At 31.2% G+C, this 14,045-nt stretch overlaps 1 protein-coding gene across 1 annotated transcript; it reads left to right on the top strand.

Annotated features, from left to right (window-relative positions):
* Positions 1-6,588: 6,588 nt before the first annotated feature.
* On the top strand, positions 6,589-13,673 carry LOC145606682 (stem-specific protein TSJT1-like). Its single transcript, XM_081662500.1, has 5 exons — positions 6,589-6,873; positions 11,133-11,373; positions 11,465-11,585; positions 11,947-12,056; positions 13,173-13,673. Exons 1-5 carry the CDS (start codon positions 6,671-6,673, stop codon positions 13,206-13,208), a joined length of 711 nt encoding a protein of 236 aa, XP_081518626.1. The 5' UTR covers positions 6,589-6,670; the 3' UTR covers positions 13,209-13,673.
* Positions 13,674-14,045: the final 372 nt, after the last annotated feature.

The following is a 14,045-nucleotide window of genomic DNA, read 5'->3' as shown; positions in this document are numbered from 1 at the left end:
TAGCTCTATTCAGTTAAGTTCCAATCAATTCAATTCAGTTCAGTTCAGCTCAGCTCGGTTCAGTAAATCAAAACAGACTCTTACTATGATATGTATCAGAATTTGTGTGATCTTCTAATCTTATAAAAGCGCAATTATTTGAAATCTACAAGAATTATGCAAGTGTTAAAGAATTTTGAATAATGTCGTTTACGGAGTAGTTATAATGCTCAAGAAGGAACCTAAGAATAAAGCCATCGTCTACGTTTAAATGAGCGTTTTTTTTTTTTTTTTTTTTTTTTTTTTTTTTTTTTTTTTTTTTTTATTATTATTATTATTATCAAAATCAATTAGACAATTAGTGATGAAAACGATGATTTATGAAAGATAGAAGGTGGTTAGTATCTCTCATATTCTTTATTTTAATTTTTTTGGCACAACTCACATATGATAGCACACATCATGGACTTTTAACAAATTATTGTGATTAATATATCACTATAAATTTTGTGCATTATATGTCACCACGATCAATTATTGATTTTAAATTGGCGATAATTGTTTCATGGACTTGCATCAACAATACATTATACATGAACAACTCCCACCCTAACTATAATAGATTAAACAAGTGAGCTAAGATGCTCAGATTAGGGCTGACGAAACAAATTTTTGAGTTGGGTACTTGTGTTTGTTCTTGGCGTTATGTTGATTTTGTATAATTTATCACATATATCAAAAAATTAAAAATTTTGCATATTATCACAAATGTACATAATCGGTAGGTTAAGATTGATTCATATATCGTGTTTATGTCTGATTTAAGTTGTATTCATTATTATTTTTTTTTTTTTTTTTTTTTTTTTGTAACCATTGTATTCATTAACTTAGGATCAGGTTTGGACAGAAGAATCATCATATCTAGGCTTTCAAGCCAAGTACAAAAGACCCTTTTATTCATTAACTTTGCATCGGGTTTGTATAAAATATTACTCCTAAGCAAATAGAGTTGGTGGGGTTCGAACTCATGACCTTAAATTAAATTCACAAGGTGAGTTTCTCACCAACTTCACCAAACTGGCTTGGCTGATTAATATATCTAATTATTCACCAATTTGCCTTGGATGATTAATATATCTAATTATTAACAAATGAAGAATGAATTATATAAAGTTAATTTTATGAAATGGTTATAACAAGATCCAACATGACTATCTTTGTTTTACCAACAAGGGTTGGCTCAAGTGTTGTTGCTTTAGGGATTAAGGATATCCGGAGGACATGTCTCACTGAATGTAAAAGCTTTTGTAGGAAAACTCATCCACCATAAGTTAGGTGTGCGACACGACAAGTTAAATCCATAAGTAGTTGGAGTTAAGCTCCGGTGAACCAGATGGGCTTCCTAAAAATAATAGTATGATTTTGTAAAGTGTGTATTACTATAAGAAAAAATTACCGGTAATAATCTCACCTTTGGGGCGTCCACCTAAAATAATCTCACCTTTAGGTTATTTTTAAATAATCCGACCCTTATAGTCAATCCGCTTCCAATGGTTCTTAACCAGTCAACTAACCTATTATAACAAGTCAACTAACACATGTCGGCCTATGATTGCTCAAAAAAAAAATTAACACAAGTTTAATTTTTTTTTAAGAAAAAAATTAATTAAATATTTTGAAAAAGCCCCCACCATCCAAAACCACCTCCCCCGTCGCCAGTTTCCATCGGCCCAGCTGCCGGACTCCCCTGTCCCGCAGCACCGACCGCCTAAAACCTCTCTCGCAGCGCCGATGCTCCCCCAACCCATCAACCTCCCTCCCACCGTCCCCTAGTAAGAACCAACCCCCAACCCTCGATTTCAGCTCTGGCACCCCCTATCCCGTGGCTCCGGTCACCTAGATCCCCAACCACAGCGGCAGTGCGCCTGAACCCCTACCCCCAAACCACCAAACAGCGTCGAAAAATAAATAATAACCACCTCAGTTGGTGAACGTATCATAGCGACAGCGCCATGATTGGCCCATAAAATCATCTAGCCATCTCCATCTCGATCCCGACCTCCTCCCCTTGCCTCGATTTCCGCCACCCTTACCACCCTCAGTCGTTCGACCCCGATTTCGATTGCCAGGACCACCCACAGTCGTTCAGCCTCCGTCAATCTCCTTTGCCTCGACTTCGGCCGCCCAGACCACCCACAATAGCGATGACGACTTTGTGAGCTCCGATCTGATGGATGTTGCGATTCAGCGATCAAGTGCAGTGGCTAGGGCTAGTGGAGGTGGTGGTTCGCTAACTCTCCCTAAAATTTTTTTTTTAAAAAAAAAAAAAAAAAAAAAAAACTTACCTTTTTAAGTGGTAACCAGTCACCTGGGATCATTGGGAGCAAATTGGGGGGTTGAAGTTAGATTATTTAAAAATAAACATTATTTTAGCAGTCACCCCAAAGATGGAATTATTTCGTGCAATTTTTCCATTAATATATTGAATAGCTTTATTATCTTATCTACTTTTATTATTGTACTCCCTCCGTCCCAAAATTACATTTCTCCTTACTATTTTTGGTATTCCAAAATTACATTTCTCCTTTCTATTTTTGGTAAGTTTTTTTTAATAAATCAACTCTCTTTTTCTGTTTTATATTTAATGTTTTCTCACTCATCCTTACCTAATTATACTCATAATCCTTGTGCTAAATTACGATGAATATGATTGGTTAAAAATTTTCAATTAGGAGCATGTGATTGGTCCCTTTTTTTTTGCAAAAGATTGATGACATGTCATGAGTAATAACTAATCTATCTTTGTACTTCCCATTGCATTATCTAATTATTGTTATTTGTCTTATTCCTTCTTCCTTAATTTCCGTGTAAATTTCCAAACAGAAATATAATTTAGGAACAGAGGGAGTATTAGGTGTTGTTTGGTTGACAACAAAAAACATGGGAAGTAGAAATTCCTAGGAATTAAAATTCTCTTGTGTTGTTTGGTTGACAAATTCATGGGAAGTAGAAATTCCTAGGAAGTTCCACTTCCCACAAAATGGAGGAAGTTAATTACCTAGGGGGACCTAGGTAAGTGGAACTTCCCATGGGAATTTCCACTTCCCATGTTTAACCAAATACACTTGGGCATTTCTTAGGAATTTCAATTACATGGGAATTTAAACTTCCAAGGAATTTGCATTTCCCACATTCAACCAAACAAGCCCTTAGTATTACTATACCTTGGTCAAGGAAAAATCGATGGCAAACCATGGGCGACAAACCGTTGGGCGTTGGCTTAATCTGACATTATTCTTCTCCACCTCACAACTATCATACTATCTGGTTTGATGTGGCTAAAATACGCAACGATATAAATTAGAAAATCCTAATTTTTTTTTTTTTAAAAGCAACAAATTTGGCGTGAACATCTTAATTACTCATTATTGACATGACATGGCGCAAAAAGACAAATGAAAGTGGCCTGATAAATGGTGCCAGAATAGTGTTCCTGATCCTTACCACACCAGATAAACACTCTAGATTCTCTTTTAAGCCATGTGTTTTTATTTTTATTTATTTTTGGACTTTGATTCCATTAATTTCCTTACTTTAGAATTTTATTTTTCAGAATTTCTTATCCATGCAAACAACCAGGGCCCCACCTAAACACTTGTGGACATATGATTTTCAACAACCTTATTATGGGTCCCATTACACGTGAAATAGTCATCATTTAACTGTTTTTTTTAATAAAATTAAGATTAACCACATCTTTAGCCTTTAACAAGTTTTTTGAAGTGAATCAAGTCTTGTGTTTCATAATCAACCAACGTCTTAATTCCATAAGTTATTATACTGTGTAGTCATTGATAAAATAAAATCTTCCTCCTTCATCCTTTATAATTGAACACCTCATCCTCATGCAAATCCATAAAGTTTATATTTTTCATAACTCATTCCAATCAAGTCATTTTCGATCTTGTGTTTCATAATAAAACAAAAGAAACGAATCAAGTCTTGTTTGGAAATTCAGGTCAGGTCACTAGGTTGGGTTCGGGGTTAGGGTCGGTTGAGTGGACTTGAGTCTAACTGGGTTGGGTTTACTTTGGATTTAGTGTTTGAGTCATGCTAAAACATTTTGCCATACCAATCGAAATTTGGATCGTGTTACTTTCGGATTGAATCATATTGCCTCCGTCCCCAATTGATAGTCCCTTATGGCCTATTTTTAGTCCCAAATTGATAGTCCCATTTGCTTTTTTCAAGTATCATCAATATCAAATTTTTATCAAAATTCTCTCTAATTACAACAATATTTGTACAAATTTATCTTTCCTATATAAATTTTGTTTTTCAACGTACTTTTATTACTTTCTCTCTCTACTATTTTACATACCCAATGTAAATTTATCTTTCCAATGTAATTTTACTACTTTTATTTAAGTTTCTTAGTTCCCGTGATTTTTCCCCATAAGGGACTATTAAAAGGGGACGGAGGGAGTATCATTTTTTAATGGAGTACCTCTACTCAAATCTTTCATTAATTAGACATTAATATTCTTAAACTACGATAGTTTGATTAATGCATATTTGCATTTATTAGTGCACAATTTAATTAAAATTATGAAAAGTTAATATTTAAAAAATAATTTAATTACATTCAAATTAGTTGACATATTTTTACTTTTGCCACTATTTACAATTTCAAATTTGACAACTTTTTGTGATTTAAAGATTAAAATAAAACATGGACTTGATTATGGGTCAAACCTAAGCTGAAAAAAATTGTCTCATTTTGGGTCAAGGCTTCGAGCCAGGTCCAGGTTTGCGCTAAGAAACATGTTCTCAACCCTACTATTTCGAACCAAAAATGGATGGTTTTTCGGACCATTTTTAATCTGAGCTAAATTTTTAACTTAAAAAAAATTAGGTTACCCAAATCCCCAAAAAAATAAGTAATTAAATTCAAGTCACATTAGCCCTAGCCGGATTTTTAGGCCCACATATTATGGCCAAACCCATCAAGTTTCGAGTCGGGGTGGGATGTGCTGGGCTAACTTTAATCACCAATTACAACATAGTCGCATGATTTTGTTATGTTATTCTCAACATATTATTTCAAAATATCAAATGTACATTTTTAAAATTATTACTTATATTATAGATATATAAGGTTGGATAAATCATTGACAAACTAACGTTAATACATGTAAAATAAAACGTGTCAACTAATTTCAAACGGAATAAAAATACTTCCTTTAATTTGTTTGTTATTGGTAGACACATTTTTCTTGAGGGAATATTAGTAGACACAGTTGTTAAGATACTTCATGTTAATGCGAATTAGGAAAATGTAGCAATACCTCAAATTACCAATATTTTTATCTTGATTATATACTCTTGAGTAATATAACTAGGTGAATACTCCCTCCGTCCCCTTTTGATAGTCTATTATGAGCATTTTTCACGGGAATTAAAAACACAAATAAGAATAGTAAAAGTTTATTGAAGAAGTAAATTGACATTGGGTATACAAAAAAGTAGAGTGAGAAAGTAATAATAGTACATGGAAAAACAAAATTTACATGGAAAATTTAAATTTGCACAAGTATTGTTGCAAATTAGAGGGAATTGTAATAAAAAAATTAATACTCCCTCCGTCCCCGAATGATAGTCCCTTATGGGCAAATTTAAGTCCCAAAATGTTCACCCCGTTTACTTTTCCAACAACCATTAATATGTATTTTTTTTTTACCAAATTTCCCTCCAATTTGCAACCATATTTGTGCAAATTTAACTTTTCCATGTAACTTTTGTTTTTTCATGTACTTTTATTACTTTTTCTCTCTACTTTTGCATGCCCAATGTCAATTTACTTTTTCAATATACTTCTATTATTCTTATTTGTGTTTATTAATTCCCGTGAAAAATGTCCATAAAGGACTATCAAAAGGGGACGGAGGGAATAGTAATGGTTGTTGGAAAAAACAAATGGGATGAACATTTTGAGACTAAAATTTGCCATAAGGGACTATCAAAAGGGGACGAAGGGAGTAGTATTTGAAGTTAAAACATATCAACTAATATGAAACAAATGAGGTATGACCGTATGAGTATGCATTGTGGTTATCAAACTATTTATTTTTTCACGTCTTAAACAAAAAAAAAGTACTCCCTCCGTTTTAAAATACTTGCTCCATTTTTTCATGCGCGGAGTTTTAGGAGAATTTGGAGAAAGTAATAAAATATGGAGTCATGGAGATAGTAGAGTTGGTGAAAGAATAAAAAAGTCATAGAAAACAAAACTTTTGGAGAGAATTAGAGGAAAGAGAATGTATATTGGGTCCACTGGGTGAGAAAAATTAATTAAATATTGTAAAAACTTTCCAAATAAGGAAATAAAGCAAGTATTTATAAACGGCCGCAAATAAAAAGTGGAGCAAATATTTAAAAACAGAGAGAGTACTAGTATTAATATTGTAATAAAATTAAGGAAATTTTATTTAAGACGCTTCCTATTAGTCTTTGTTATAGATAAGTGAACCTTCTTATTGGTCACGCACCTTATCAAATGACAAAAATACCCTTATAGCATCCTTTAAAAAGCAATGCTATGATCATTTGCTAATTATATGTTCTTTCTCTGAACTTCCAAACTTACAGAAAAGTACAAAGAAATAGATCAGAGAAGGAAAGAGAGCTAAATATGTTGGGAGTGTTCAGCAGCTCAGTAGTGTCACCCCCTGAGGAGCTTGTGGCTGCTGGAAGTCGGACGCCTTCGCCGAAGACGAAGGCGACCGAGCTCGTTAGCCGCTTCCTTGCCGGTAACACCGCCGCTATCTCGGCTCAGATTGGGGATTTTGCTCACTTAGCCTTCTCTCATGAAAGAGAATCTCTTCTCCGGCCTAGGTATATATGTTTGCTTTTAAATTTTCAATTTTAGTTCTTTCAAAAAAAAAAAAAAAAAAAAAAAAATCAATTATAGGTTCTTATTCAATAATATTCTTGACTCTACTTATTATGGAGCAAGGCTGCCCCATTTTTTTTAGGGACAAAATCGTAATATTTTGGGATAAAATAGGTAAAACAGCTAACACAATTGAGAGTGAGGGATAGCTCAAGTGGTTAGAGCTTCCTTTCCGATTCCAGGAGATTTTGGGATCGATTCTCACCTCCGCCATTGTGGCTCTCTAAACACCAAAAAAACAGCTAACACAATTACACAAGTAAAATCACGAATGGTGTTAGACAATTTTACATATGTAAATTGCGAAAATACGCTATTTTATTACAAGTTTGTCACTAGATAAACAACTTATGGTAAATGAACTTATGTTTTCTCTTTGTTATACTTGCATTAAGCTTACGATATACGGAGTATCTCTTTTTCTTATGATTTAATTAAAGCTAAAGTAGATTTATAGAGTAGACTATAATCGATCGATCTCAAGTCTTTGATATCAATCATATCACCAATGACTTAATCAGCTAAATTAATTGACATTGTGATCAAGCACGTACAAAAAAGTTGGACAGGAAAGTTGTGACTTATGAGTGGGTGTAGATCACAAAATTAAAGGGAAAGCTAAATAAAAGGCCATTTAATTTATTATTATTATTATTATAAAAATTGCAAATTATTATTATAATTATTATTATTATTATTATAAAAATTGCAAAAAAAACTTACAATGTCAATCAAAAAAACTTACAAAGTCAATCAATTTCTTGGGGATTATTATTATTATTATTATTATTATTATTATTATTATGAGTAATATTTTCTATTTAATTTACAATTTTCAATGCTAAATTGCTAATATAGAGTTGATAAACGTTGGCCCCATCCACTTGGGTAACATACAAAACTTGATTAATTTATTCGGGCTATCACCCTTATGTCCAACCCAGCTCGATAAGGAGTTAAGTTGGATTTTGGTAATAGATTTATGGCCTAAATATTAAGTTGGTTTGACTATATATAAATCCAAAGGTTGGAATTTTTTTTGACAAATATTAGAGTAAAGTATTTTTTTTTTTTTTTTTTTTAGCAATTTTCCTTATGAAAGTTGCGTAATAACTCATTTCTCCAAGTATTGCCGTAATAAAATACTCCGTATACTTGTAGTACTTAACTTTATTCCTTCAAAAAAATAAACCTCAAATAATTACTGTACGTTCTTCTTACAATGTTTGTTTTGTACTCCAGTTAATATTAAATTTTGGTCTTGTTTTAATAAGTACTACACATTTACACTTTCTTTTTTTTTTGGCAAAAACTTTTATTTTAATATTATATCTTTTTCTTTTATGGTCTCCACCCAAACCCACTACTTATTTTTATATTATTTATTTCCTCGCATATTCATTATTTTACAATAAATTATTAACCCCATAATTTCCTTTATAATTTTTTAATAACACCAACTATCGACTAACCTCTTATTTTATTTAAGTTAATTGAAATGTTTAAAACTATATGCCGATCAAAGTGTGACACTTATTAAAATAAGAGGGGAGTATCATTAACTATAAATTATAACAATTGAATATTAATAATTTACTCATTGAGACATTCCATTAAATATCCGCGAGACTATAAATTTTCTTATTTTAATTTATAAATATTGGTTAAAGTATGTTTAATGAATATTGCCAAAATCCCAAACAAAGCACTTAAAAAAAAAAAAATTGACCGAGTACAATTTTTAAAAGGATAACTTTATATATGTGTGATAACTCAGAATGACGTGTAACTCAAAAATGGATTGATTGATTTCATAAACATAAATATGGATTGATTTTTGATAGAAAAGGTTGACGTGGTGATAACACCGTATTCATCGTCATATCATATTACTCCGTATTTATCACTGACACTGAAGTGACTACTGTCATACGGAGTAATTGAGTAAATTATTCTTACGATTTGACGCTGACAACATTTTTTTTTGACGCTGACAACATTGTTGTTTGCGTGATTATTATTTTTCAGCTTCTGTTGATAAAAAATGAACATTAAAATAAATTTTTTTTTTCTTTTTTTTTTTTGGAAAAATTAAAAATATCCATATTGTAGCTACGAGTATAATAGTTCTTATAAATTAATTATAATTATCAAAGTTTTAAATTTTGACTAAAAAATTTAAAGTTTAAATGAAAAATATGGATTAGTAAACAATTACTTAAAACTAGGTGCCTTTGAATCTGTAGCATATTGAAAATTTTACTTCAATGGAGCGCAAACAAAGAGATGGAGTTATATATATACTACGAGTATGGCAAAGGCTACACATACAATGGTTGTATGTGGGCCACCCACGTACAACCATGGCCCACATACAACCATTGTTGGCAGCATTTGATTAGTTTGTATTTTGGGGCCCATCTTTAGTAATATAGAATACTGATCTGAATACAAAATAGACAATGTATAACAGTATAAGTTTTCCGCGTTCTAAAATTCGTGTTGTAGTCATAGACGGAATACCTTATTATCTCTTAGATGATAATATGAGATGAAATCATAAAGATAAACCTAGGATAATCAAACTTTTAACCTCATGGCTAAAATGCATAAGAAATATCAGAAAAATTTATTTAATTTATCTAGAATTTATTAATACTACCAATTATTTATTAATTAATTTATTAATTTTATTAAGGACCATGGAAGTTTGAAAACTTTAGCTATACATAAGTCTAGCAATTTTTAGGACACAATCATATAATCCTATAAATTAAAAATTGACGCAGATTGACCAAACTAGAAACCTTGTGTGACTTATATTCAATAATTAATTAATCAATTAACATGACACATTATTTACCATAAACCCAAACATGACCCAATTAGAATAAACTTTTTTGAATACACTTGGACGAACTATGAATCAAAATTTAATCAGTTAAATATGCGTCAAATTGATTGGATCGTACTTACAAGCCTTATTGGAGTAACCTGTTTATCTTTGAATTGCTTAGCTAACTTTGAAATGTAACGTAGATGGAGATTTTAAACATCATTATTAAAATTGAGAACACTTTTTTAAAGTTAGGTAAGATGTTGATACTTGATAGGATGCTTACCTCTACTACTTACCCATTTACTTGTAAATTCTTCTTGTCTCTCATTTTGTTGGATGAATGAAGAAGTTTAGTGAAATACTTATAATAGAATTACTTTTTTTTTTTTTTTTTTGTGTGAATTTATGAAGTCTACTAGAGTTAAATTTTTAATTTTGTTAACATTGTTCTTGCAAATTTATTTCCTTTGAATCCAAGCAATACAATTTTCATTGTATACTTTTTGCAAAATTTACAATTCAATATTTAAGAACGAAAACATTTTCAAATATGTTTTATAAGAAGAAAACTGATACTTCGTTCTAAGAGTTGAATATAAGAAGCTAAAAGTTAAAATTAATAGAATACATTATTCATAACATCCATATACTTGTCAGCTTGTCATGTATTTTGTTTTCAATTAATTGATACCAGATATGAAAGATTTTGAAAGCTTATTTGCACCTTAAGAATTCATATATACTTGTATATATCATTACCCACAGCTTTCAAATTTATAATATAGAATTCTTACAATATTGAATGCATGGACCACAAAATTTCTGTATATTTATTATTTATATTATTATTATTATTACTAGACAAAAGAGTATATACTTTGATTCTTGGTTCCTTAATACAGAATATGTAGTATATGAATTCTAAGTACATCCAACTGTTTCTACAATATATAATCCTGCTTTCACAGAATATTTGCCCTTGTTATAATTCACAAAGATGGTTACACTTTGAAATTCGACACTATTTACGAACTCAACTTTGACTAATACTTATGATTCATGCTAATGGAAAAATAGTCGTGATAAAAAGTGTTAGATTCTCTATATATATTTGATGTATCAGATATCTTATAATTTCTAAAAATATAATACACATTTAGAGATCGTACTGGTCATAGATTTACATTGTTAATCATGAAAAGACTAAGTGTAACCATTTTAATTAATGTAAAGGGTCAATCGTGAATATGTTAGTGTAACCATTGTAATATAAAGGGGGCAATATATAATAGATTAGAAACTACTGAACCTCATCAAATTTCAACATTGCTTATACTAAATCTTAAATGCATAAAATTTCAGGTCATTTGCCGCGAAAGATGAGATATTCTGCTTATTTGAAGGAGCACTTCACAATCTAGGCAGTCTAAACCAACATTATGGATTATCAAAGACAGCCAATGAATCAGTTTTGATCATTGAAGCGTACAAGGCACTTCGTGATCGAGCTCCACACCCTACAAACCATGTTATAGGCCACCTCGATGGAGACTTCTCTTTCATTGTTTTCGACAAGTCTACCTCCACCTTGTTTGTGGCATCGGTGTGTATACTACGTACATCCAAATATATGTATATAGCAATCCGATTATTAAGAATTGTAATAGACTTGTGACATTGATCTTTTGTTGCAGGACCAATCCGGTAAAGTTCCTCTGTACTGGGGAATCACTTGTGATGGGTACGTCGCCTTTGCTAATGATGCAGACTTGCTTAAAGGTTCTTGTGGCAAGTCACTTGCTTCTTTCCCTCAAGGTAGGTGCTTGAGTATGACTTGTTCAGATTGCGATAGATATCGAACCCACCTTAACTATTAAATAGACTATGGAACCCTGAGATAACACTCTTGTGGTACAAAATATTGGATAATATAGGTTAAAAATGGACCAATAATATAATTTGTTCATATAAAGACTACTAAAAACACAAATAAAGTATAATAATATATCGAGTGAAAATGAAGAAATCTAGGTTCACGACTAACATCTACTACTTACACATGCAGCTAACAACTATTACCTCAACTAATTTTACTAAACATATTCTTATCATAATATATATACAAATGTACGTATTACTTTATACATAATATTGTCACACTTGTTTTAATTTGCAGGGTGTTTCTTCTCCACTGCCATAGGAGAATTGAGAAGCTATGAGAATCCTAAGCACAAGGTTACTGCTGTTCCTGCTACTGATGAAGAGATGTGGGGTGCTACATTCAAGGTAATTAAATGATCATTAAACTAATTAATTTGAACAAGATATATGTGAACTTATAGTAGTGAGTTATATACTGTACTAATTAAAGTGTGTACTGTTAGGATCAAAGTCTAGTTGACTTACACAAAGCAAACATCTATATCTATATCTATATCTATACTTAGTATTTAAAAACACAAACCACAAATTTTTCATATGACACATGGCATCACAATTCACAAGTCACTCATCACCCTATATGCCACATGACACCTCTCTTAATATGTATATTTAAATCTTAATGCAACTTGCAAATTCAAGTAAGAAAATAAAGTGTTTCATTTTCACCATAATAAAATAATGTTCAATTAATTAGTATACATTACATAAACATATGAATTTTTATAAAAATTGTCTTTTCATATCCTAGACTTTAAATATAATTTAAATTAATATGTCATTTCATATCCTAGACTTTAAATATAATTTAAATTAATATGTCATTTCATATCCCACATTCTTTCATGTATATATATCTAACTAAATTCCTTCATGTTCTCACTATTTTTTCTTTTAAGTTTTAGAAATGAAACAATTACTTTGTATAAAAGCATACCTACTATGAATATGATTAACCCAAGTAACAACCCGTACATTGTACGGGCCAAAAGGCTAGTTCTAATTAAAAAGGTAACCAAATTAAGAATAGGATTGAGTTCATATTTTGTTTATCACGGATTTTTTTGGACGCACCTAATTTAAAGTACTTAATCAGTAAATAACCTTAGTTTGAGCGTTGATAAACTCATTAATTGACTTGTTAACGTTATTTCAAATCCAATTATAAGTAAGTTTACGCGACATAAATGATCCTAAAGATATATACTAGGTTAATTAACTCGAAACAAAACAATGTTATTAGGAAAATCACTGTTTTGTAGGGATCTTTCATTATTATATATACATTGATAAACATTGGATCCCTTAATTTGCACTTAGGTTTCACAAATCATAATAATGTAAATAATTGATTGTGTATGTCCAAAAGCCACATCTAAGTAGTTATAACCACAATTTAAGTTTTGTACAATTGAGTTAATAAGACACATAATTGGATATATATTTGGATGATGTTTTCAGGTTGAAGGGCCAGCAGTATTGGCAGCCACAAAATAGGATTGTCATTCAAAAGTCGGTGCCTTCACATTCAAATCAATCTACTATCATCCAACATTTAATTTGTACTCACTAAATTTGTGGTTTAGGGATGCCATATAGTCATGTACAGATAGATGTCTAATAAGAGTGAGGGTCGGGTGGCCGGGCGGGCCAGGTCAGGCGGGTCGAGGTTTTATGATAATCAAGTTTATCATTATTGTTTGTGGTGTGTGGCATTTATGTTTATGTATAATCTTTGTAAGGGTAATTATTCTACTTTCTTGTACTTTTCATTTTGTGGTAAGGTCTAGGGTAATACTTGGTAAGATAAGTTGTCAAAAAAATACTTGGTAAGATAAACTTATTGGTGTCCCATGTAATGTAGTAGTACTCATAATTTATCACTATGCATAGCTACATTAGCTACTGTATGTAATAAATTTCGCCAAAGATGTTGAATTCATTATTTTCTTTTGTTTCTTATCTATTGCGTGGTCTTTAAATGACTATGTATAATGATAATAAAGAATTACTAATATATGAATGCAAAGTGGAGTAATTAAGTGAGTAAACTATGTAATTTTGTATTGTTTGATGAAGACTAACGCCTATTATTTCTTCAACAACGATGGTGGACTACAAAACTTTTGAACATCTAAGCTACAAAATTGGCCAAGTATTGGAAGGAAATAAATTGATGAAAGGGTGTGAGATGATGAGGGATTGAAGAACATGGAATGAGCAAATTTTAGGTGTCGTTTGGTTGCACAAAAGAAATGGGGGAAATAGAAAATCATAGAAATTTAGATATTGAGGTTTTGTTTGGTTGACCATAAAACATAAAAATGGGGGAAT

Source organism: Chenopodium album, chromosome 23 (genome assembly GCF_948465745.1).
Source record: "Chenopodium album chromosome 23, dcCheAlbu1.1, whole genome shotgun sequence".
Classification (NCBI taxonomy): Eukaryota; Viridiplantae; Streptophyta; class Magnoliopsida; order Caryophyllales; family Amaranthaceae; genus Chenopodium; species Chenopodium album.
The sequence above is the reverse complement of the archived record's forward strand: the minus strand, read 5'-3'. Positions and strand labels throughout refer to the sequence as shown.